Source organism: Fundulus heteroclitus, chromosome 9 (assembly GCF_011125445.2).
Source record: "Fundulus heteroclitus isolate FHET01 chromosome 9, MU-UCD_Fhet_4.1, whole genome shotgun sequence".
Lineage (NCBI taxonomy): Eukaryota > Metazoa > Chordata > Actinopteri > Cyprinodontiformes > Fundulidae > Fundulus > Fundulus heteroclitus.
In genome coordinates, this window is record NC_046369.1 from 23,340,722 (window position 1) to 23,362,969 (window position 22,248).

At 41.7% G+C, this 22,248-nt stretch overlaps 2 protein-coding genes across 2 annotated transcripts in view; both read right to left on the minus strand.

Moving 5' to 3' along the window:
* Positions 1-11,287, minus strand: part of cpamd8 (C3 and PZP like alpha-2-macroglobulin domain containing 8) — a 60,537-nt gene extending 49,250 nt beyond the window's left edge. The window contains exons 1-11 of the mRNA XM_012864788.3: positions 10,521-11,287; positions 6,421-6,572; positions 6,075-6,097; positions 5,511-5,676; positions 4,418-4,470; positions 3,822-3,839; positions 3,349-3,403; positions 3,021-3,134; positions 2,633-2,717; positions 475-583; positions 45-272 (exon numbers count right to left, since the gene is read on the minus strand). Coding sequence (XP_012720242.2) covers positions 45-272; positions 475-583; positions 2,633-2,717; positions 3,021-3,134; positions 3,349-3,403; positions 3,822-3,839; positions 4,418-4,470; positions 5,511-5,676; positions 6,075-6,097; positions 6,421-6,572; positions 10,521-10,606 — 1,089 coding nt within the window. The 5' untranslated portion in view covers positions 10,607-11,287. The remainder of the gene's footprint in view (positions 1-44; positions 273-474; positions 584-2,632; positions 2,718-3,020; positions 3,135-3,348; positions 3,404-3,821; positions 3,840-4,417; positions 4,471-5,510; positions 5,677-6,074; positions 6,098-6,420; positions 6,573-10,520) is intronic.
* Positions 11,288-14,423: 3,136 nt separating this feature from the next.
* Positions 14,424-21,544, minus strand: sac3d1 (SAC3 domain containing 1). Its single transcript, XM_021317612.2, has 4 exons — positions 21,438-21,544; positions 19,784-20,201; positions 18,052-18,334; positions 14,424-15,434 (listed from the first exon to the last, which is right to left on the minus strand). The coding sequence occupies exons 1-4, from the start codon at positions 21,461-21,463 to the stop codon at positions 14,968-14,970; spliced, it is 1,194 nt and encodes a 397-aa protein (XP_021173287.2). The 5' UTR covers positions 21,464-21,544; the 3' UTR covers positions 14,424-14,967.
* Between the last annotated feature and the right edge of the window lie 704 nt (positions 21,545-22,248).

Sequence of the window (22,248 nt, forward strand, 5' to 3'; positions counted from 1 at the left end):
TTTTATTTATCCATAGTGTCAACAGCTACTTTATAGAATCTCACCTTCCCTTTGTAAGGCAGACCTGGCTTAAACTGTTTGCGGGTATCTTTGGAGTACTTGATGTCAATGAGCTGTTTATGAACCGCCGTTGAATCATCAAACGTGGTTTGCCTGCTTCCCTCGATGCTGGTCACTGAAGCCCAAATGCTTACTGTCCCCCTGAAGTGATCGGCCACATCCAGCGGCATCATATCTTTCACGCAAAGACTGAAATTCGCAGAGCCTTTAATCTAAACAGGGACGTAAAATGCCATAGACTGGTAAGGTTGGATGAGCAAAGAAACGGTTCTAAAAGAGATCCCAAAACAGGATATTTAAAACACTGATGATAAACTTTAAATTATACAGAAACGGAAACCATCTTGATTGTAAATATGTGATATATAATGATTTTTAAGTTATCGATAGACTGGTAATAATTACACAACTTACCTCCATAGTTTTAATTACTGGTTGGCCCATCTCATGGCGGTAGTATCCAACTCCATTTACAGTCATATTCACAGTCAACTTTCCTGTTACTGGTTTTCCAAAGGTGTACCTGTGTGAAGGTGACACATCAGAGATGAACATAGAACACGTGAGCAAGACAGACAGATCCATTCAATAGATCAAAATATTTTGGAAAAATCTGTGAATTTCAATAACTCAGTTCACAAAGTGAAACACATTACATAGAATAATTACACATAGGCGGATGTTTTCAAGCCTTTTTTTCCTTATTATTTGCCATTAATGAAAACCCAACATTTAATATTAGAATATTACATAAGTGAAATAAAAAAGAAAACTTTTCAAATACAGAAATGTGGGCTTGAGTTGTTAGTGAATCTTCAGAAAGAACTGAATGAAAGTCTGGTTGCCGCTGATTTTAACCTGTTTGCTGTTGCGATGACCCGGAAAACTGAGAATTTGCACAGGCACGGAAATTAAGCCTTAATGAAAAGTGAATTTAACACCTACTTAAATGTTATTATTTTCAAAAGATACTTTCAATCTGACATAAGGGCCTCATCGGATTGCATTTTCAAATTTATTAAATTGGATAATAGAGCTCCTTGCAAAAATACTTGTGAACATTTTCACATTTTGTCAAGTTACAAATTCAAATTTCAATCTATTTTATTGGGATTTTACGTGACAGCAATAAAAAGTAATGCATAATTGAAAAGTGTAACAATCTTGAGACTGGGGCAGCTTGTTGGAGTTACAAGCTGTCTGAAATCGGCACAGCAGTTCGGAGCTCCTTTCCTACCCACAATAGAGTTCTTATTGTTGATCCACATGAAAGGTCAAGGAACAGGACCTAGGAGCAGGAGTATTATTAGACGTATTCTGATGGAGCCCAGGACTAAGTTCAAGAGATGGTATATTCCTCTATTTGGACACATCCTTGAGCTGTGAGTTGCTAATTCCTGGCTGGTCAACAAGCGGGACTATGGCCATCTCATCCAGGAACCGATGTCTCTGAAAAGGGTTCCACCTGGCAGTTTCCTAAAGCATGAAACAAGCCAACAAGACAGTATCCAAAGTTGGCTGACCATCACTCATCTCTTCCCTCTTGCAAAAGAAAAAATACACCCAAGGACCCTCACGACCAAAGCCACACCAGATGTGCACTACGGGACATTGGCCTCTTCGCTGTTGCAAGCATGGACGATGCAACCCATGTTCTAAAGGTGTATCACAGTGGAAATGTGAAAATGCATATGTTTGTTACTTTTTCTGTTGTCGGTGCCATTTGTTTGCAGTTTTGTACTTTAACCATTAAGTACCATCTCAGCCATTTAGTAGAGGTCACTATTTTTAATCTAAAAGGCATGTCATGTGTTAGAATGGTCAAGACCTAAATGCAATTAAAAAACTGTAAAAAAGAAAAACTTGAGCATTTTGTCTTCACATATAATCTACATCCACTGAGCTTGAGCTATTTTGACAAAAAAGGGTAAACATGTTCTGTCTCTATGTCTGTACTCTTGCTGGTACAGACATAACTCCAAAAAACTGCAGCTGTAATTGGTGCAATGAAGGGACTAAAGCATTGACTTACAAGTGGGGATGCATACAAATGCATGCCACACTTTTCAGATTTAATGTCTAAATTTTTGAAAAAACGTTTTCCTTACACTTATTAACTTTGCGCTACTTTGTGTTGCTCCGTCTTAAAAAGAAATACAACTAAAATACAGTACAAACTGAAAAATAGAAACAATTTAATGCAATTTAATTTTTTTTGCAAAGAACCGTAAGACAAAACTAGTGTAGAAATATAACGTTACTGTGGATGATGAGCCAAACAGTCCCAAACTTAAGACGTCAAGATTTAAACTGTTTCATTAAGCAAATCCCTGGAAAGTATTCACACCACTTACGCTTTTTTTTTTTTTTTTTAAAGCTTGGTATAGGTGCACAAAACAAATCAAATATTATTTTCCAGCCAATCACCAATGACGCGCTAAATTGTGTTTATGCATCAAATAAAAGCCCAAATGGAATAAAATTTGCTGTTCTAACGAGAAAAAAATGTGGAAAAGGGTATGAATAGTTATGCAAGGCGCTGTGTGACAAAGCTAAATGGAACATCACCTACCTGGCTGTGATACTGGCCTGTTCACACAAGCTGAGATCATGGATGTAAGGGGGTGGAATTATAACCAGCTCGAACTTGGGCATTACTGTTAGAGAGGAAACAAAACATGTTCCTTTTTGTTGTCTTGTGTCAATAGCCTTGTACTACAGCGTGTTGCAATAGCACAAAAAAAACAATGTTCTGGTAGTAGCAGCGCCTGCTAAGAACATGATAATTAACTTAAAAAAAAGCTTAACTGCTTTGTTAAAACATTGTGAAATACTCTATCTTGTAAAGCTGATGAGACTTGTAATAACCCAAATATACGAGGTCCAGTGAAGCACAGGTATTTTTAAAATAATAGGCATGCACGTATGGTATGTATTCTTGCATGGATGGATTGATTCACCATATTTCTGCACTTCAAATGACTTGTTATAGGTTTGGCCCTGCACCTCCACGAAGATAAACCATTCTCCAAACACAGGCTGGTCAGACAGAGGGAAACTCATGTTCACAATGCCTATGAAGGTGAGAAAAAAACAAAACATTAAAATATGAATTCTCCTAATCAACTAAAAAGAACACTAAATTGTATGCTCATAACTACAAAGGTGGATTGATTTCTATTTGTTTATGTGCTTAAAGTCTTAGCAGAGCTCGTATGATGAGAGATGGAATTTAGATGCTAACCCTACAAAATGATACGTATTATTTTTGCAGGGAATGTGGCTTACCGCAGCAGACAGATTTAAGACCCTTCCACTGGATCATCCGAGATCCTCTTGGATCCTGAAAGAGTCAATTAGGATGCCATTGGATCTACAGTCTTTTGTGCAGTGTCAGTTTCACACCACCCTATTTAAACCAGTTTCACCAAGTTCAAGGCTGAGAGAAACATGAACCTTAGAGGTGGAGTCTAACTACTGCCAAAGAAAATCTCTTTTCAACTCCTTATAGAGTAAATACTTCATTTAAAAAGCCCCCGTGTGCTATTTGCTAACTTTTGAGAAGAGAAGAAATGAAAAGAAAAGAGGTTCCTTTCATGTTGTTTATCCTTGCCCTGGTTCAAAGAGCACCCTGTTATCTGGATGAGCTGCCTTGACTTCTCCTCTTTAATCTCAAATCAAGTTGAAAAATGAAAATTGCCACTGTCCCCTTCCAGACACGGCTCTGCCAACCCTGGGTGGTCCGGTTGTTCTTCACTTACCAAAATATATGCTTCGATCTGCAAAAAAAAAAAAAAAAAACAGACAAAAAAATGTTAAGAATGCATGAAAAAGGATACAAAAACCTAAAGCCGCTTACACGAAAATATGCTTTATCTCAGGGCTTTCATCCCATGATTCCCTTTATCTGACACTCATTATGTGTGGAAGTGAGTCTTGCCTTGTACCTGCAACACTTTCATAGCTGCAAACATCAATAAACTGTGTCAACACAGTAACACAGCATATTTGGAGCCACTGCAAACATTCCACACGAAATGACTCTAACCTGGCCTCTGTAAACAGATGACTGTTCATTTCCCTGCGCACAGGGCAAACTGGCTCTCTCATCTTAGCTCTCAAGGTGAAAAAAGTCAAACTCAAAGATAAAAAAAAAAAAAAAAAATGCCAATATTACAGTTGTTGCATGTTATACCAAGATAGACACAATTAACATGTACATATATCAGATGAAGAATGTAAATTTAAGTCTGGCAATTCTGAATTTGTATTTTCTGCAATAAAAGAAACAGATTATTAAAATGAATTCATTAGGGTCAGCATTGTTGGCTTTGATTAGGCTTAAATACGCAATTACCTTTTCATTTATGGGCCTCAAATCAGGCGTCACTGTGTAGACATTAATAAGCACTGAAAACAAGAAGGAATACCCGTAAATACATTTTACACTGAAACAATAGCATATGATTATTTCCCAGTAATAATGTATTAAATACATTATTTTATTAGAAACGCTTTACTATTTCATTCCCCAGGATCCTATAATGAAAGCATCTCTGGATTTGTTCTTAAGCTGGGACCCACAACCTGGAGAGCCCCGTCAAAGTACGCGTACCCCTTTAAACGTCTCATTTCGTCATGTTACATCCCCAAACTTCAATGCACGTCACCAGGTATTTATGGGACAAATAAACAAAATGCTCCGTCTCGAGCCATCTTCCCATGAACTCTGACCAGCTTTTGTTTGAATGCTGAAGAAACGCTTCACCACAGGGATACTGTGTTCATCGCGAAGCGCGGTGCTGGTTTTAAATTAGCCAAGCAGTTAACAGTTTGGTCTCATCTGACCATAACAGGTCTGGCTTTATTTCAAGAATAGTTTTTTTTCCTGCCACTCCTCTATAAAGGCAGGTTGGTGGAGAGAATGACTTATTGACACTGTGAGCTTCCCTATTGGGTTTAGCTGTTCATAGCTCGGATTAGTGCTTCACAACCTAAAACTGATTCAAACTCCTTCACCATTTTAAAGCTGGCCGGTCGGCTGTATCCCTGGGTCTTAGTTGTGCTATTTTTAACAAACCTCTGAGGCCTTCACAGAACAGCTGTATTTGTACTAAGACTGACTTACTCACAAGTGGACTGCATCTGCTATTTCCTGGAAGCAGTTGGTGCCGCTGGATTTTATTTAGGGTATCAGAGTATGGGGACCTGAATTCAAAAGTGCATCACACTTTTGCTATTTTTAATTTTGACATAAAAAGAAAACGGAAAACTGTGATCTGTCCCATAAAATCCCGATCACATATATTAAGGTTTGTGGTTGTAACAGGACAACAGGTGAAAAGGTTCAAGCTGTATGAAAGTTTCTGCAAGAGGCTCGGAAGGCACCCTTGTGCTCGACATTTATGGGCGATTTAGCTAATCGACTACCAGCTGCCCTATGAGGGAACCTTTGTGTTTGGGTTTGTAGATGGGTTTGTCGGTCTTGATGAAGACGGCTGAGCCCTTGCTCTCCACGGTGATGGAGGTGTAGTTGTGGAAAATGTAGCCTCTCTCGGTGAGCTGACGGTTCCCCCAGACCTTCAGAAGGGCCTGCCCTCTCAGACCGGAGGGGACCTGGTGGTGTGAAAGCAAAGATTTTAAACCAAAGTCCAGACAGATCAAGGCTAAATTAAAGAAAAAAAGTGAAATTACACTGGAACTTTGACTAAACACCAAGATGTGTTCAAAAGATCAAAGTTAGGCTATAACACAAAGGAGAATGAGAGAAGAAATCACAACGAGGTGGGAAAGGAAATCAACTTAGATTGATGGATTGACTGATTCCAGTCTTCGGGAGCCAGTGAACATACATGCGGCATCAAAAGCTGTTGCATATCACATAGGGTTTGTTACATTATTCTCAACGAGTGAGCAGGCACCTACTAATAACGCAAGTTTTGATCCGCATGCTACCTGAGGAATGTGTACATGCAGGGCAACGGCTCAGCTGCTCCACACATCGCTGCACTCACCTTCAGTTTGATGGTGCCTTTATCTGTAAGGAGCAGAAGCAGAGACAACTCAAAGTGAAAAGGGTTCCGTAATAATTGTGTTACTTGCACATTTAAGTTAGTTCTTCGTATGGTAAGAGAGCTGCAGGCGTATGGTTGAGTTTGCCCGGAGGAGTTTTGCAGATCCAGCTGCAGCCCGTCTCATTCTGAGCAGAACGGAGCGAGCTGCGCTATCGATTACCTGTGCTGTCCAACAAATTAAGTTCTGCGTACAGCGAAAACCTAAAGGCCAGACTGAACTGAACCATAGTCTCTCGGGAACACACAAACCCTCCCTGCTATTTGCAGGTTTCCCCTTAAATCTCACCGTAAACTGAGCTGTGGTTGTGGGCGACGGCTTGTCCCTTCACCGACAGCTGCACCTGGACGCGTGTTTCGGCTTTTGCGTTGAAGATGGTGACGCTCACTGTCTCCTCCACGCCGGCTCTGAACACAGACGGGGCGGTGACCAGGTAGCCCCTGACAGAAAACGATGAGATAGAGGGCAGGTAGTAGAGAAGAAAACAAGAGACCAGATGAAAGGAGAAGAAAAATAGGAGACAACGGAGGAAAGAGGTGTCAAAGTTTAAACAGAAGAGACCGGCAGAGAAAACAGCGACCCATAAGTCTCATGTGTCTAAAATTAAGCCCTTGGTTCAAATGACCACCCTGTAGCTATGAAAGATTACAGGTATCTTTACCAGAAAATTAAAAGCGGGAACTTTGCAACACTTTGGCTCTCACAAACACCAGACAAATTATTTTGCAAACTTAACCAATGCAACGGGTTGTAAAAGGTTTTCCCAGAACACTACCATCAGAAAGCTCACCCTATACTGACCTGGCCTGAGGTGTGTCTTATCATTATTGGAAGAAACTGGAAGAAATATGGGGATAGATGAAGGAGTAGCAGGTTTTTAAATAAAATACCATAACAATTACTCTATCTAACATAATGTAGTAAAGAACTGACAATAGACCTTACACGTGTCTTTCACTCCAGTCATCCATTGAGCTTGCTAAGACCTCAGCTATGAGGGGCCATCTACAAGCAGCTTTTAAATACAGGGGGGAAAAAAACGGGCTCAATCCATCTTTAAAGCATTTGAAATTTTCCTGGAAAACCTGCAGACATATTCCTAGAGATGAATAAGTGAATAAAGTTTAATCTAAAAATTGTTACTGTTCCTAGTACTGTGTTCAGTGCATGGACATGGTGATAACTGGCTTCACAGCTCCTGGAAATGTAATCCAATTAGTCTTACTGTGTGAACTAAGCTAGACATAGTCGTCCATGTTTAACCACTCTGGCATCCAACGAGCTCAATCATACCGGCCATCCTTTGACTCATCATTAACCTTTTCAAGTTGCTAGGTTTATATCTTGGGTTAATGGATGCTCACCTTCAAATGTCCAACTCGTCTAATAAGTATCAGCTCTACCTAACGATCGTCATCAGTGAGAGGTTAAATAACTGATAGAACGTCTGTCTGCTGCTGGCCAGGTTTTGTCCACCAACTCAGGCTGTAACTTCACCTTAAGTCCCAGAAAAACCTGTTGTGTGACATGTATAAGCAGCTCACACTTGTCGGCACCCCCTGGGAACAAGGTGTGAAAGGGCTTAAAATAAAACCTTGTTTTATTGCATTAGCATAATCTCACTCTTAGAAAAAAACCTTAGAAAAATCCAACCTTTGTGTCTAGGAGCTTTAAATTAGTAATGTGCAACTTCCTGTTTCCCTGAAGCATAGCTATGATGCGGCACAAGCGCCCATTTTTAAGCATTATTCAACATAGGAAAGACAAGAGAACGTATCGTTCAAGCAACACAGATGTGTGTGGATCTTCATAAACCTGGAAACTGCTACAGAATATCGTTGCTTCGTATTTTCCAGTTTTACAGTCAGAGGAGTAATTAAAACAGGTGGACCCAGTGAGAGGGATGTAAGGGAAGTGAAATAGATTTACAAGCTCACTCTATTCCAGAGTGGCACCTGGTGGGTCACAGAGTCTCTATAGAAACCATTAATTTTAAGGCTTTTGCACACTTTTTATATAAGCATACCCATTTTTGGGTATATATTCCAATCGGGCATAACGTTACGACAGACGAGTGGCAGTGATTCTGTCTTCATAATGTCATATGTTTGTAGATGGATAGACAGGGTGAGTAAGCAAGAGCAAGGATTGAAGCCATTTGAAAAGGGCAAAATTGTGATGCCTAAACTGGTTGATAGCGTCACCCAAGCTCCAGCTTTTGGGAGGTGATTCTGGTACTTAGTGGTCTCTATCTGTCCAAAGTGGCTCAAGGAAGGAACGGTGCTGAAATGGTGACAGAGTCGCGGGAGTACAGAGCTCAGAGATTTATGTGGGAAGCACAGGCTTGCTCCTGTGGTTTATTTTTATCTATATAGTGCTAATTCGCAACAAATTTCCCCTCAAGGCACTCTATGGCACAATGGAGACGAGCTATATGCCGGTTCTGCACTGCAAAACGGAACTTAAAATAAGTGAAATGTTCTTAAAATGAGTGCATTTGTCCCTGATTTGAGGAGGTAAATAAGATGATTTGCCAATGGCATAAGAGTTTTGCACTTAAAATAGCAACAACTTTTCTCCATCATCTTGTTTCAAGTGCAGGATGTCTAATTATCTTATATTGGGGGTCAAAATACTCATTCCATTGGCAAATAATCTTATTTACCTGCTCAAATCAAGGACAAATACACTCACTTTAAGAACATTTTACTTATTTTTAGATCCGTTTTTGCAGTGTGACAGTTGAGTCAGAAGGAAACAGTGAGTCGCAGTTTGTTGCCTACAGTTCTGCTCCTGCAAAATAGTCAGGGCATCCATGCTGACCCCTGTTCAGAATAACCAATGACTGGCAGGTGAGTATCAGAACTGAGCGGCGGAATAAGGTGGACTGGTCTGATGCGTCCCGTTTTCTTTTACATCACATGGATGGGGGGGTACTTGCGCCTCTACCTGGGGAACGCATGGCATCGGGATCTGGAAAGGAGGCCAGAAAGCTGTAGCAGCGTGTGCTACTTCTGGTCTTGTAGCAGATCATGTGCACCCTGTCATGAAAAAAACAGAATCCCCCGAGGGCTTCGGTCTCTTTCAGCCGGACAATGCCGCCTTTGCCAGACGGCATTAAGGGCTCAGGGCTGGCTTGAGGAGCACAAGATGACTCGGCCTCTGAATTACCAGAGAACCCTGTGTGTGCTGGAGCTGGATCCATGGAAGGTAACCTCAATTTACAGGACTTAACTAAACAATCCACCGCTAACATGCTGGTGCCAGATACCACAGCATACCTTCGGGATTCTGATGGAGTTGCTTTCTTATCATTTGGCAGCAAAAGGGAGACTGCTTTGCTCCTCAGGTGCATGCCATATATACCGTTCATACCATTTAATGAAGAGCCTAACAGACTCTGTTAAACCAATGTGTGTCTGAAAACCTTCATCTGTGTCTAGTTCGGCTTCAGAACACCGACTCTCTTTTTTTTTTTTGTTTTCCGCTGAAAACCTTCAATGAAGATCACACGAATCAGGGTTGAGCAAAGCCTTGAGCATGCATGAGAGAAGGATCAGGTGGTTGGCATTACAGCGCTGCGGCATTAGGGCCAGAGGCAACTGACGTTCCAGTGCAAGAGTCATGAGAAAATCCCTGGAAAATAAGACCTCAGGAGCAGGAGGGGAGGGGGATAATACGGGGAAATTGACTGCATGCGTTTGATCTGAGGAGAGTTTAACTCGCTCTAGGATGAGCCTGGATCAGGTGGTACTTATTTCAATCACATGGCTGCTGTTTATCAAGTTCTCTTTGCCCAGCTGTTCTCCTTTTCAGGGTGGGGGGGTTAGTTATTGCTCAGCATGCCAGGGGGGGGGAGCATTTTAGGGGAGGTCTCAGAGAGCTGGTCACAAGGTTGTGTGTTTTTTTAGGTGGTGGATGTGCAAACTTCCCCTAAGGTTTGGCCACCTGACGACCAAAGCTGCGTTTGACCTGTCACGACTCTTTGCAACGTCTAATTAATGACACCCAAGGGTCCCCTTTTACCCACTGGAGCAGCTGTCTGAGGGCATCACTGTGTGCGCCCGGGGTCTGAGAGGGTCCACTGACAAGCTCAGGAATCTATTTATATTTGTCATTCTCACAGCACATACTTTTGAGTCATGTCCCGCCACAGCAACATCAGAAAGCGCAGGATCTGAACACTTATTATCACCCTGACCCCGACGATGCCAAGCAGTGAATGAGGGCGGTGAAAACGAAGGCGGCGGAGAAGATAATATGCCACTAAAAGCTCCTGCACGGGTTTCTGCGCGGCAGAGAAAAGGAATCTCGGATGTTTATAGTAACTGGCTGGCTCCGCGGCGCTGCGCTCGTCTCAAAGATCACTCGCAACACGGGCTACTTACTGTGGTTCCTGCGCACCGCTTCTGCACATGCTGCAGATAAACAAGGTCCACGAAAGACTCCAAGATCTCCAAAACAGCCGCAGCATTTTTTTTTTCACATATATATATTTGGCTTCAGCAAGCTTCTGAATATCGGTTATCCTCTCTGGATGGATTTGGCTCCTTTTGAGTCCGCGTCAAAACTGGAACTGAACTCGTCCTCTCCGTCTACAGATCCACGCTGCTGGTGGACTTGAGCGTAAGGTGTGCGGAGTTGTTGTGATCATCCCTCTTAAACAAATCTAGATCCAAGCATTCACCCCCCCCCCCCCCCCCCCTCCTCCTTTTTTTTTTTTTTTTTTTTTTTTTTTTTTGGAGGGGGTCTTCCTCCTCTTTTACAGCCCGGAGCAGCGACACCACCAGTGCTCTCCCATGTGCCTTCACCCGCCCCGGTTCCGTTCTCTCATATTTCAGCATTAACATTTGTTAGTGTCCTCCCACTTGTGTCCGCTCGGATATGTCTCAGGGAGAAAGAACGGAGGGGAGAAAAAAAAAAGAGATAGCTTGATATTTAAAACAAACTCTCGCTGCTCGGGTTGTTCCTTGAGATTTCAGATGGGTTTGCAGGCTGCGCTTCATCCACGTTACTGCGTCCCCTCTGCTAACCAAAGACAGCTCAGGCAATAAGATACTCACACACAGCCCGTCCGTTTCACTCCAGCTGACAGTGACATAATAATTATTTACCACAACTTGTCCAAAATGTGTTTTAAAACTACAAACAGTCAGGGGGGGGGGGACGACGACGGAGCTCTTAGATTTATTTTGGACACAGGCTGCGTTTATTTCTGTGGCGTTTTATGTTGTGGTTCCAGCAGGAGGCGCTGTTTCCTTCTGCACACATTGGCTTTCCCTGAAACGAGCTAAGCCCCTAAAAAAGCAGTACTGTTGGCCAGAATGTTGATCACAGTAATCATTAAAGGCATACTATGCAACATTTTTCAGTTAATTAATATGTTCCATACCGTTTTGGATGATTAAATGAGTCATTTCAGGTTGAACTAAGGTTTTCTCGGCCGCCCTGGTGGCCTGTGGGGGAAATACCGCACTTGCAATTGCAGGAGCTCTCGGCCCGCACTCACAGGCTCAGTAGTCTGTGCATCGCGAGAGTCGGTCTTGCTTTACGGCGAGAATTGCTACACGCCCGCAGTGAAAGGTGTGCTCGTTGGTAGCGCAGTGGCGATATTTGTGCAGTTATCATGGCGGAACCAGCGAGAAAACAGCGAAAGCCCATGTTGGAGCAGGCAAGAAAGAGGAAAAGGGCTCTGGACAGAGAGAGGAGTCGTACACGGGTGAACATAGAAGGCTGCAAGGCTGACGCGGACCTAGCGTTTCTGCTGATGCGATTGTAAGTAACATTGTAGGGTTTCCCTCACGCTACCGCCTCGCCGACATTCCAAAATAATAATAATAAAAAAATAAAACTAACTCGATATGCGCGCCGCTCCGCTCAGCGGCGCAAAGTTTGTCTCCACCCCGCTCCGCTCCGCCGGTCGTCCCAAATTCCTAGGGGAAATACTGCATTGGAATGGTTTCTCTCTCTCTGTGTGCATGTTCATACTTTTACTGTGTTAGTCATTGTTTGTACTGCCGTTTTTTCGACTTTTGTATTCGTTGCGTTCGCCTGTCTAAGCTCAAATCAACCGCGCCTGGCTTGACGGAGGAACCAGAACAGCTGAGCATCTTTACGACAGTGCACTTTTACTTTCGCCCTCTGGGGGGAGCCTCGCTGGAAAATCAACCCCGGTTGCATAGTATACCTTTAAAAGCAAAATCCCCCTCTGTTAATCTAGCCGTCAGTATATGTGTCTATGCATCATCCATCCTTCACTGAAGATGACACATTCTCAACTTTTTCTAAAGATGTAAAAAAAAAAAAAAGAACAAGAATTTTTTTGGGGAAGAGGAATAGATTTCTTTTTAGTGGGAATCAAATTGACTACCGCTAAAAATGGCTAAAATCACACGCCTTTTTGCAGGGGTTCAGTTTGTTGTGCTCCTGACCGATGAACTGGGAGCGATCAACTTGGTGTGAAAGAAGGCCGCAGCAGAATCTGGTAAGGGATTTAAAGAAGCCTAAAAGGATTTGAAATGAACTGCTCCACTGTAAAGGAAATAATCTAAGAGAGGAACGCACAAAAAACAGGACGAGGTGCATCTGTCTGGCCATCCAAACCCAGAGAGCAGACCACGGGATGCTAAAAGCAAGCTCCAAGAATCCTAAAACGTCATCATGGGACCTGCGTCTGGCTCTAGTTACTGCTGACATGAAAATGTATGCCTGTAGAACAAGAAAGCCTACAAAATGTGATGTTCATGAGGGATTTGTGAGGAAAAAACCCTTGCATTTAAAAAAAAAAAGAAAAGTTTGTCCTAGAGAACACAGACAAAAACAGGACTCCTGGAATTATATTATTTGGACAGATGTGTCTAAACCTGGACTATCTGGACTCCAGGACAGATTACATGGTTGGCTTATACAAAATGCCTCACCCAACCATAAAGCATGGAGCTGGAAGTGTCATGGTTTGGGGATTTTTTTTACTGCAGCAGCTCTTCACATCATGGGTCCAGCATGAATTCTACCGTATATCAGGGGGTGCCTCAGGAAAATGAGAATTATGACTTTGTCATTCAATTGCAGATTCACAGTGTATATTGGGAAATTTCATTGTAAGGCTCAGAGTAACAACAGACAGAAGGTTAACAATATAAGTATTTCTTCATTTGTCAGGAATGTAGTGGCAAACCAAAAAATAAATTTCATTTGATGAAGAACAGAATCCTTATGAGTTACAAGATTTTAGTTTAGTGTACATTAGTGTTGCTGTACCAGTATTTGTCAATGAGCTATGGACACACTTTACATGTTTATTACAGGGTGAGAGCTAATTTTCACATTGCAGGTAAACCCCTTGCCAAAATATCCACCGTCTACAACCGCTTGACAAGCGGCGCTCGTCTTTCCAGGGCCGGGAGGCCGGGTGTCCATCTTCAGCAGTCATTGGACATGTGGCAGGATACAACCTCTGCAGGTCAAGACACACAGGATAAACATCCACGCACAGAGACACGTTCCAAGTGCAGTTTAGAAAAAAAAAAAATGTTTTTGGACTGTGGGAGGAAGCCAGAGTACCCAGAGAGAGTCTACGCTGGGAGAACAAGGCAACAGTGCTACCAAGCAGGTCACCGTGAATCCTGTTACCAAAACATAATATGGATAAAATGAAGGTTTTAATTACTTTTTCCATAGAATGACCACACTAACAAAATGTATTTTTGCTTACTTTTCACAACTTAATGAACAGGGTGCACCCACTCCTCTTGACCAAAAGATAATCCCATCTGGAACCTGGCAAGGGTTAGGGGGGTACAGAAAAAGGCGGCATGGAGGGGTACCAGCACTCATCAGATTTTATTTGGCCTGTTGAAAACTAAATTCTTTCAGGTATTTTTGGACAACACCGATGTCACAGCTGTTAGAAACTTGTCCTGCAGTGATATTTTCCAAGAAATAGAAGAAATACCTAAACCTAAGCCGTGAGATGCACAGATCTGATGTTAATTAAAGAAAAAGAAAAAAAAAAAAACAAGGCAAATGAAGACAGACCGTTTTTACTGCTCAAACAATAGTTACAAGCAAATTAGGAGCTAGCAGCTAGATAACTACAATTAAGTACTTTAGCTTGTTTGCTTGGCCGACCCTTTAAGAGCAAGGTGTGTGATAGAAACAGCGCCTGTAGAAGTCAAATTATACGGTTACCACGCATTAGCGTGTAAGGCTTGTTTAGATAAAGGCTGCCTCCTAGTGGTGAAGTGGCAGATTTCAACACAGCAATTCAGTCGAAACAGGACATGGGTCTATTTGGTAACAAATATTTATTGAAATGGTTTCACAGTAAAATGTTGGCTCAATAAAAACGAATCAAGATGAATGCAAATTAAAAAAAATCCCCTGAATGTTTTATGAGACAACACAAAAATAACACAAATAATCCAGCATTTTATAACAAACTGTCAGCCTTTGGAGATAACACACATGGGCTCTCTTAACGCCAATTACATCACATTCAATGAAAAAAAAAATAATAATAATAGTCACAATAACAAAAATCAACACTATACAGCATTTCGAAGCAGTTCAGAGCCCTGAGGTGTGACCACTGATTTGAGTTTGTAACGTGTCGCGCAGCAGAACATTGAGAAATCTGCAACTACGGCCATAAAACTGTCTTTGTTCAGTAAAACACGCAGCTGTGCCGTCCACGCTGGAACAAAACTGTGGAACGCAGGTTAAACTCCGCAGTCGTATCTGAAATGAAACCTGAACCTCCGTGTTACAGCAACAGACCCTTTCCATGCTACTAATGAGGCATCACGAGCTCTGACTGGCAGCCAAACATCTGCGTCAGGAACAGCCGTGGATGATGCTCTTAACGGCGAGACCTCTCTCTTTCTCAGACACTATGCCGTGGTACAGTTTGCACTCCAGCCTCCCCTGTGCCGGCTCAGCGAAGGCACTTTTGGAAAACACCACCTGGTTGTGCTGATTGACCTCGACGCCGTACGCCCGACAAAGTCCCGCTGCGAGGGGCGCCTCCAGGGACGAGAGCCGGGCGAGTCTGTCCAGAGGGAAGCGGCAGTTGCGGCTGCTGAATCCGTGGCTGTAAATCAGCAGCAGGTGTCTGCGGCACGTCACCAGGTGGCGGTGCAGGGCGCAGGCCTGCAGGAAGTCCAGCTTCTGGGCTAGTCGGAGTAAACGCACGGGGTTCCCTGCCAGAAACGCTTGACTGATTGCTAGTGCGAGTTTGACGGAAGGCGTCTGGCGCAGGCGCACGGGGAGCTCCAGGACGTGCTGCGTGGCGGCGCTTGAGCCTGCGGAGAAAAAGCGGCAATAGCTTCAGGTTACCGGTAGCAGATCATAAATAACTCCTTTCAAAACATGTTCCACATAGTTGATATTTATCCAGCGGAATTCAACAAAACGGTAATATGTAAAAAAAAAAAAAAAGAAAGAAAAAAAAGGTTGAGACGATAAAAAAAAAAATATCAAGGTGCAACATCCTGGTTGCATAAGTGTGCGCACCCAAAAACTAATACATTATTTATTCCTTTTATTCCTTCAGATGTCTTGAATTTACACAGATATCGAATCAAATCAATGTGAAATGCAGCCCGGCTGTCCTGAGTTTTTCCTCACTTTTTCATGCTCGTAATCCTTTATCATGGTTTGCAGAGAGGTTGCAAAATGTTCAACTAGGATAGCATCCATACGAAGACATCAGTCAGGAGAAGAGCACGAACAAATTTGCTGACAACAGCACAAAGGGGGCAGCAACAACGGGAGACGACGCAGGGCAACAGTGACTTTACAAAACCTGGGGTCCGTTCTTCGTACGTCGCTAACTCAGTTAGCTGGATTTGATTGTTGACGATTTGGCCTGATCTTGGATCGTTTGGTTCTTCGAAACTCATCTTGGACTTGTTGTCATAGCAACATGTGCGCCAGCTTAAACCTGCTCGAGAGCAGGCTTATTTCATGTAAACAAGATTAGATCACGGCTGTATAAGCGGAGGAGATAGGGAAGTCTGTCGTAGCCAAGTCCATTTTTACGACAGCAACCTGTTGCGGAAGGTGCAAGAATAATTTGCAGAGTTTTTCGAATTAATCGCGTATTGCGCAATAGACAGGATCCTTTAGCGCAGCGCGACAGTGTAATTGTAGAGAGATTTTTCTTGGTGGCTGTTATAAACAAACAAACACATCATTTAACAGTGGCTTTTAAAGAGGAAAAAGTTGTGTTGGAGCCATAAATATAAAATATTTAAGTTATTTGTATGATGGTTTGCTTTTTATTTTTATCATATTCAGTAAGATTTGTTCAGGATATTTTATTGTGAAGTTTAGTTTACTTTGAAAGGCTTGCTTCCTGTCGAGCCGTATATGGTATTAGAAAAAACTATGGATGGATTATCTAGACAGCAATACAGTTTTTCACCGTGTAAACTGTGTATGACTTGGAAAAGGAAGATTTTAATTTTTATAGATAAAGAATTTTTTTGTTAAAATTCCCAGTTTGCACGCGTCCTTTACTTCCAGTGTCTAAGGAATGACACTGAAATTTGGATCTCTTGACATAACAAGTGTCTTTTTAAAATAAAAGTATAATAATTAAATGCTACCATTTTGTAGAATACTCTTGTATTTCACTTTTACTTGTCCCCATGTTCTAGTGGGTCCCGTGGAGGCTCTGATATAAAATAACAAAGTAAATATGAGATTATTAAAATGATAAAATTCATACTGTAGAAAGTGATAGAAACATCTACCATGGACAGTATTTACGCATTACTTTGCCTGCTGCTTATTGCCAGCCCTCTCTCCTGGCTTTAACAGACTTTGAGGTGTTCCCTGTCGTTTTAATTAATGACTTAAATTCGGCATGACCTTCCATTAAAAGCTCGTGTTCTGCTGGGAAAACACGAGCTTTGGCCATGCTGAACAGCCAATAGCAGCGCTGCTGATCATTGTTTCTGCTATCGACACATTTCCCCTTTTAAACAAACGCATGAACGCGCAGTTGTCTCAGATAACTCAATCCAGCCATACTAATCGTAAACAACAGGTGTGTTCGAAGAACCCAGTTAGCCAGATCATGATTAGCCGGATGAAATCATCTTGGATGTCTCATTTGATCTCGGATGTTTTAAGCAACGTACCAAGAACTGGCCCCAGGACATTTCCTCAAGATTATGGGGAAGATTTATTTGTGAACGGTCAGCGAAACTCGAAAGACGCTGACATCAACGCTGTATTACAAGTAGAACTGGGTATCATCTAGGATGAGCCGATACAATACGATTCTCGATATAACTCAGCTAATTTAATTTGACTCCAATATCGATATTACTTTCAAATAAATGCTCAAAGTCATCCAATCACCAAAACCAGCCAAATATTATATTTGTGTTAAATTTATTGAACACAGATATAATAACAGGACAATAAAGTGCATTTGGTTCAATGCATTTAACGTATCGCAGAAACCAAAAATGTGCCCAAACGTGATTTTAGAGATGAAGGCGCTTCTAAAATCCTGTCGGCCATTCCGCAAATTCGTCTCACTTGCACTTCCTCGCTGTGAACAGTAATGAAGCGCTGTAAGAACGCCCCCTAGGGGTTGGGAGGTATATCAATATCGAAAGCCAGAATATCAATGTTAAATCGTTTTTAAAAACATTGATATTAATCTTTGTATCGATTTTTATGCACAGCCCTAATTACAAAACAAATTGCCGTCCAGTGATTTGCTCATAAAACAAATCATAAATTCATGCAAAAACATGACACCTTAAAATAGACGTGTTGTCTTAAAAATGTCTGCCATTCCACCAAATAAAAAGCCCAGATGTTAATTTCAAGTGACGTCATGGTTAAATAGAGCTTAAATGTGACTAACACCTATAGTAAGTATTGAAGACATGAACTAACCCAGGTTGTAGAGCAAACCGAGAGCCTGAAACTCCTCCTGGTTCGGATACGGTCCCGCTCCAGTTTTGTAGCAGTCAAACAGCCAGCTCAGGTATTCCTGTAGGTGCGTGTCGTTGATGCGCGGATCGTAAATCCGCAGTGGCTCCCCGCAAAGACGGTAAGAAGCGTAGATGTGGAAACGCACCGTTCGCTCCAAAATGGCCACGCAGTCCTTTCCCGACAACCTTTGGATGATCATGTCCTGTTTCACGCTACGCAGCCGATCAAACACGAAGCTGTACACCTGAAAGGGAACAACGGGTTCAGGTTAAAAAGGATGCAGGTGTATACCTTTCGTCCGATAATGTTTGTGGCAGTGAAACACGATAAACGTCCCAGTTACCTTGGATACCGTAGACACGCCTTGCCGAAATACAACTCTTTGTCACATTACAGCTCAGAGCCTTGATGCATTTTATTGGGATGTAAATGGGATTTATGTGATGGAGTACAAAGCAGTGCATTACCTACGAAATGGTAGGAGTTTTTTTTATTATTTTATTTTAAAAAAGGTATATAGCCACATTATATGCTTAGAAAAAAGACCAAAAAGCATTTCATGGTGATAAATTAAGTTTATAGACACCAAGTGTCCATCCTGATAGTGTACTGACGGTGCTTTTTTTAGGGTAAAATAGAATCCAGCACCGGGCGCGATGAGCAGATATTAACAGATGTGCTTCCATCTACCGGCAGTATGGCAGAACTATCATAATGTCGGTTTGCTTAAATGATAAATCAGTTGTAAATAATGCCGGACCGTGCCTGACCCTCTGCAATGCCTCGCAATTAGAGCATCAGCCTTTTTGTAGTCTACCAGCGTTACACTGAGACTGAACTTTTTTGCTCATTCTTCTCTGCAAACGAGCTCAAGAGCGCGTGGATATCAATTTTCAAGTCTTACAGTAGATTCTCATCTGGACAGATGTCTGGAGTATAACTGGTCCGTTCTAACACATACATATGTTGTGCTATAAGCCATTCCACTGCAGCTCTGGCTGAGGGTTTAGGGCTTTTGTTCTGCTGGTAGCAATAAGACTTTTTCTGCCCCAACCTGCAACACATTTCTTTTTTTTGCCACGTGTTTTGACACATCCCAGGTGTCCCGTCAACACGTGAGCTGTCGACCTCAGCGCTTCTATCAGCGTTACTGTTGGTCGCCTCGCTGATCAGAGCTCTTCTAATAATCCACGTATTCCTCGATGCTTACCTATGTTCTCCAACAAACCTCAAAGGTCTTCACAGAAAAGCGGCACTTTCACTACGATTAAATTGAGCACAGGTCAACTGTATTCATTAATTATATCATTCAAGGTTTATTTAGGTGTCTGAAAGTTATAAGGAGGCTAAATACAAATGCTTACCAAACCTTTCTGATTTTTATTTGTAGGGGGAAAAAAATGCTTTAAATTATGAATAATTTTCTTCCACTTCACTAATGCTAACTTTTTTTGTTTTGTTTTAGATAAACTCCCAATAAATAAACGCTTACTCTCTATGGCAGTGTAATATGAGCTTACCGACATTTGAACTGAACTTTCCTTTATTATTCAGCATCAATTCAACGGAATTACAGCACAAATTGGGGTGAATCTTAACAGTAACACATTAACAGCTTTAGGACGGTGAAACAAGTGTTTCTGAAATAAAAACATGAGCCCTAAAAGTGAAAAAGTGGGGTAACCCTACTTGCCTCAGTCCACGGGTGCGGACTAGGTGACCCTACGATCTCATCAATGAGGTAGCAAACGGTCCTGAGCAGCACGTCGGGCAGCCGCAGGTCAGAGGGCTTCGCCGCATCTTTCCCCGCCGCTGGTCTGGAATATTCCTTGACGGCACGAAGAGGATCTCCACTCGGCTTTCGAAACGCCTCGGTGCCCGGGACCACTTCGAAATGGTGAAGCCGGTTCTGAGACTCGCGTTCCCGCAGCTCCTGAGCGGGGCACATGGTTTGGCAGGACGCTCTGGGAACCGTTTCCTTTCTCTCTTTGCCAAAACCCTGTCCTCCTTCTTCCTCCACCTCCTTCTTTTGGGTGTTGCTTCGACATCGCTCCTTGTTCCTCTGTGTCCTCTGGCCGCCTGAGGGTGCGCTACTGCTCTGCGTCTGAGTGCTGTTTAAGAGAAAGTTTCACCAATGATTGAGTCGTTCAGGGTAAAACAGATCTACATTAAGAAGAAAGGTCAGTTTATTTTCTCGCGGTGGTTAAATGTACCAGTCTCTTCATCCCCATTTACATTGCAGGAGGTCAAGCATTTTTTTTTTTGTTGTTTCAGCTGGACATGGCACAATTAGCGATACATTAGCGAGGGCACATCATCTTAAGTTAATTTCAGGTGATACGTTCATAATATAGCAATATTATTTTACAGGAACAACATTGATCAGCCTGGAACAAAGAGTTTTCTGATTTTCTCTCAGCCGGTAGAGAAAAAGGTCCCTTTCAGATTCAGAAATACTTTAATGATCCCAGGGGGAAATTACTTTGCAGTGTGCACTCCAGTTTTCTGATTATATATATATATATATATATATATATATATATATATATAAGGAACTTCTACAATTTCAAAGTCAATTCACTGGCCGATAAATTGATTCAATCGATTAATTCCAATATGCATTTTTTAAAGATTTCATTATTGCAAAAAACAAACAAAAAAAAAACAAAAAAACAGGATTTTCTTTTGCCAATGCAATTTGTGTTGATCTATGCTATACACAACAACTAATAATAATAATAACGTTTATGGATGTAATGTGACAATTCCTTTTGCATGACAATGCAGAACCAGAAACTATTTGTTCTGTGGAAGCAGTTTAACCCTGAACTGTCTTTAGCTCAGTTTTTCTTTCTTAGTCAATCTTAAGGCTTTAATCGCTGAACTCCTCCACCTTCCAAGCCAACCTGGAGGTTAGGGTAGAATGAGTCGGTCGCATACGCTTTATTATCAAGACCTGTTTGTTTGTCAGGCCATTTATGCCACTCAGGAGGCATTATTGTGATTGTTTGTAGCTCCCCGTTGACAATGCTCAGTAAAGCCTAAATCCCCCATATTCCCTCCTTGCATGTGACAGCAAAGTCAAGCCTGATTCGTCTTTTAAAGAAGGTTTTATTTTTCTAAATCCAGTCTTTAGTTTAAGCCCCGTTCTCCCTCTTATACGTTAAATCTACCAGACAACAGTTAGCTTGCTAACAACTTCAGCGCGAGAAAAACATTTAAACCGAAGAAAATACGGACCCGCTTTTAAAGTCACAGTGTATTAATTATCCATATAAACCCTGGCATTTAACCTATGCTGAACAAAATGACTTATTAAAGAAGGTAAATTCAGTATTTGCACTTACATGCGGGCAGTTGTCCAGCGGTTCATCTGAGCAGGGGTGTCGTCACTTTCCGTAGGCGTCCAATGAAAAGGGGTTTCGCAACAAACGTCATTTCCGGTGACGGATGCGAGCGAAACACTCTCCTGTGGGCAAATGTATCTAACCTGTCTTTATTGCAGTAATAAAATACATCCCTCTGTTTGTTTGTACAATATAATTATGTCATTATAACATGATAGTTTTCAACAAATTATTTTCTCAAGTGACAGAAGGAAGCCACTTCCACTCCTGTTACATTATACTAGAATAGCTTTTGTTTGTTTTTTGGTCGATATTTCTTAGAAACATACTTGGCTGCCACCAGATCACTTCCTTCTCACTAACAAAGTAAAAAAAAAAAACGTGTCCGTTGAACTCCTAAACACGATTAACATCCCAAAGACTACCTCAAGAAATTCAACTTTATCGATGTAAATTGTAATGGAAGCACGAATACAAAGGTTTCTTCATAAATAGAATATAGTAAGTGGAACCATAAAGCTACACTCTTGTACAGCAGGTGGCGGTATGCACCTATAAGTTATTTGCAATCCGCCAATCAAAGGAAAGTAGAAGAAGGTTTCTTCATTAACTTATTAATCCAAGCCTTTTTTTCAATTTAAATAAGAAAGCCAGTTTTGATAGTTTTATGGTTAAGAACTATATGCTTACAATCCATTCATCTAATCAAAAAGGCAAAAACAACCAGAATGTCTGGTTTTCAACTTTAGATAACCTTAAAAATTAAGATATCTTAAATTTTATCTGTATTTACAAGTTAGTCATAGGCGTA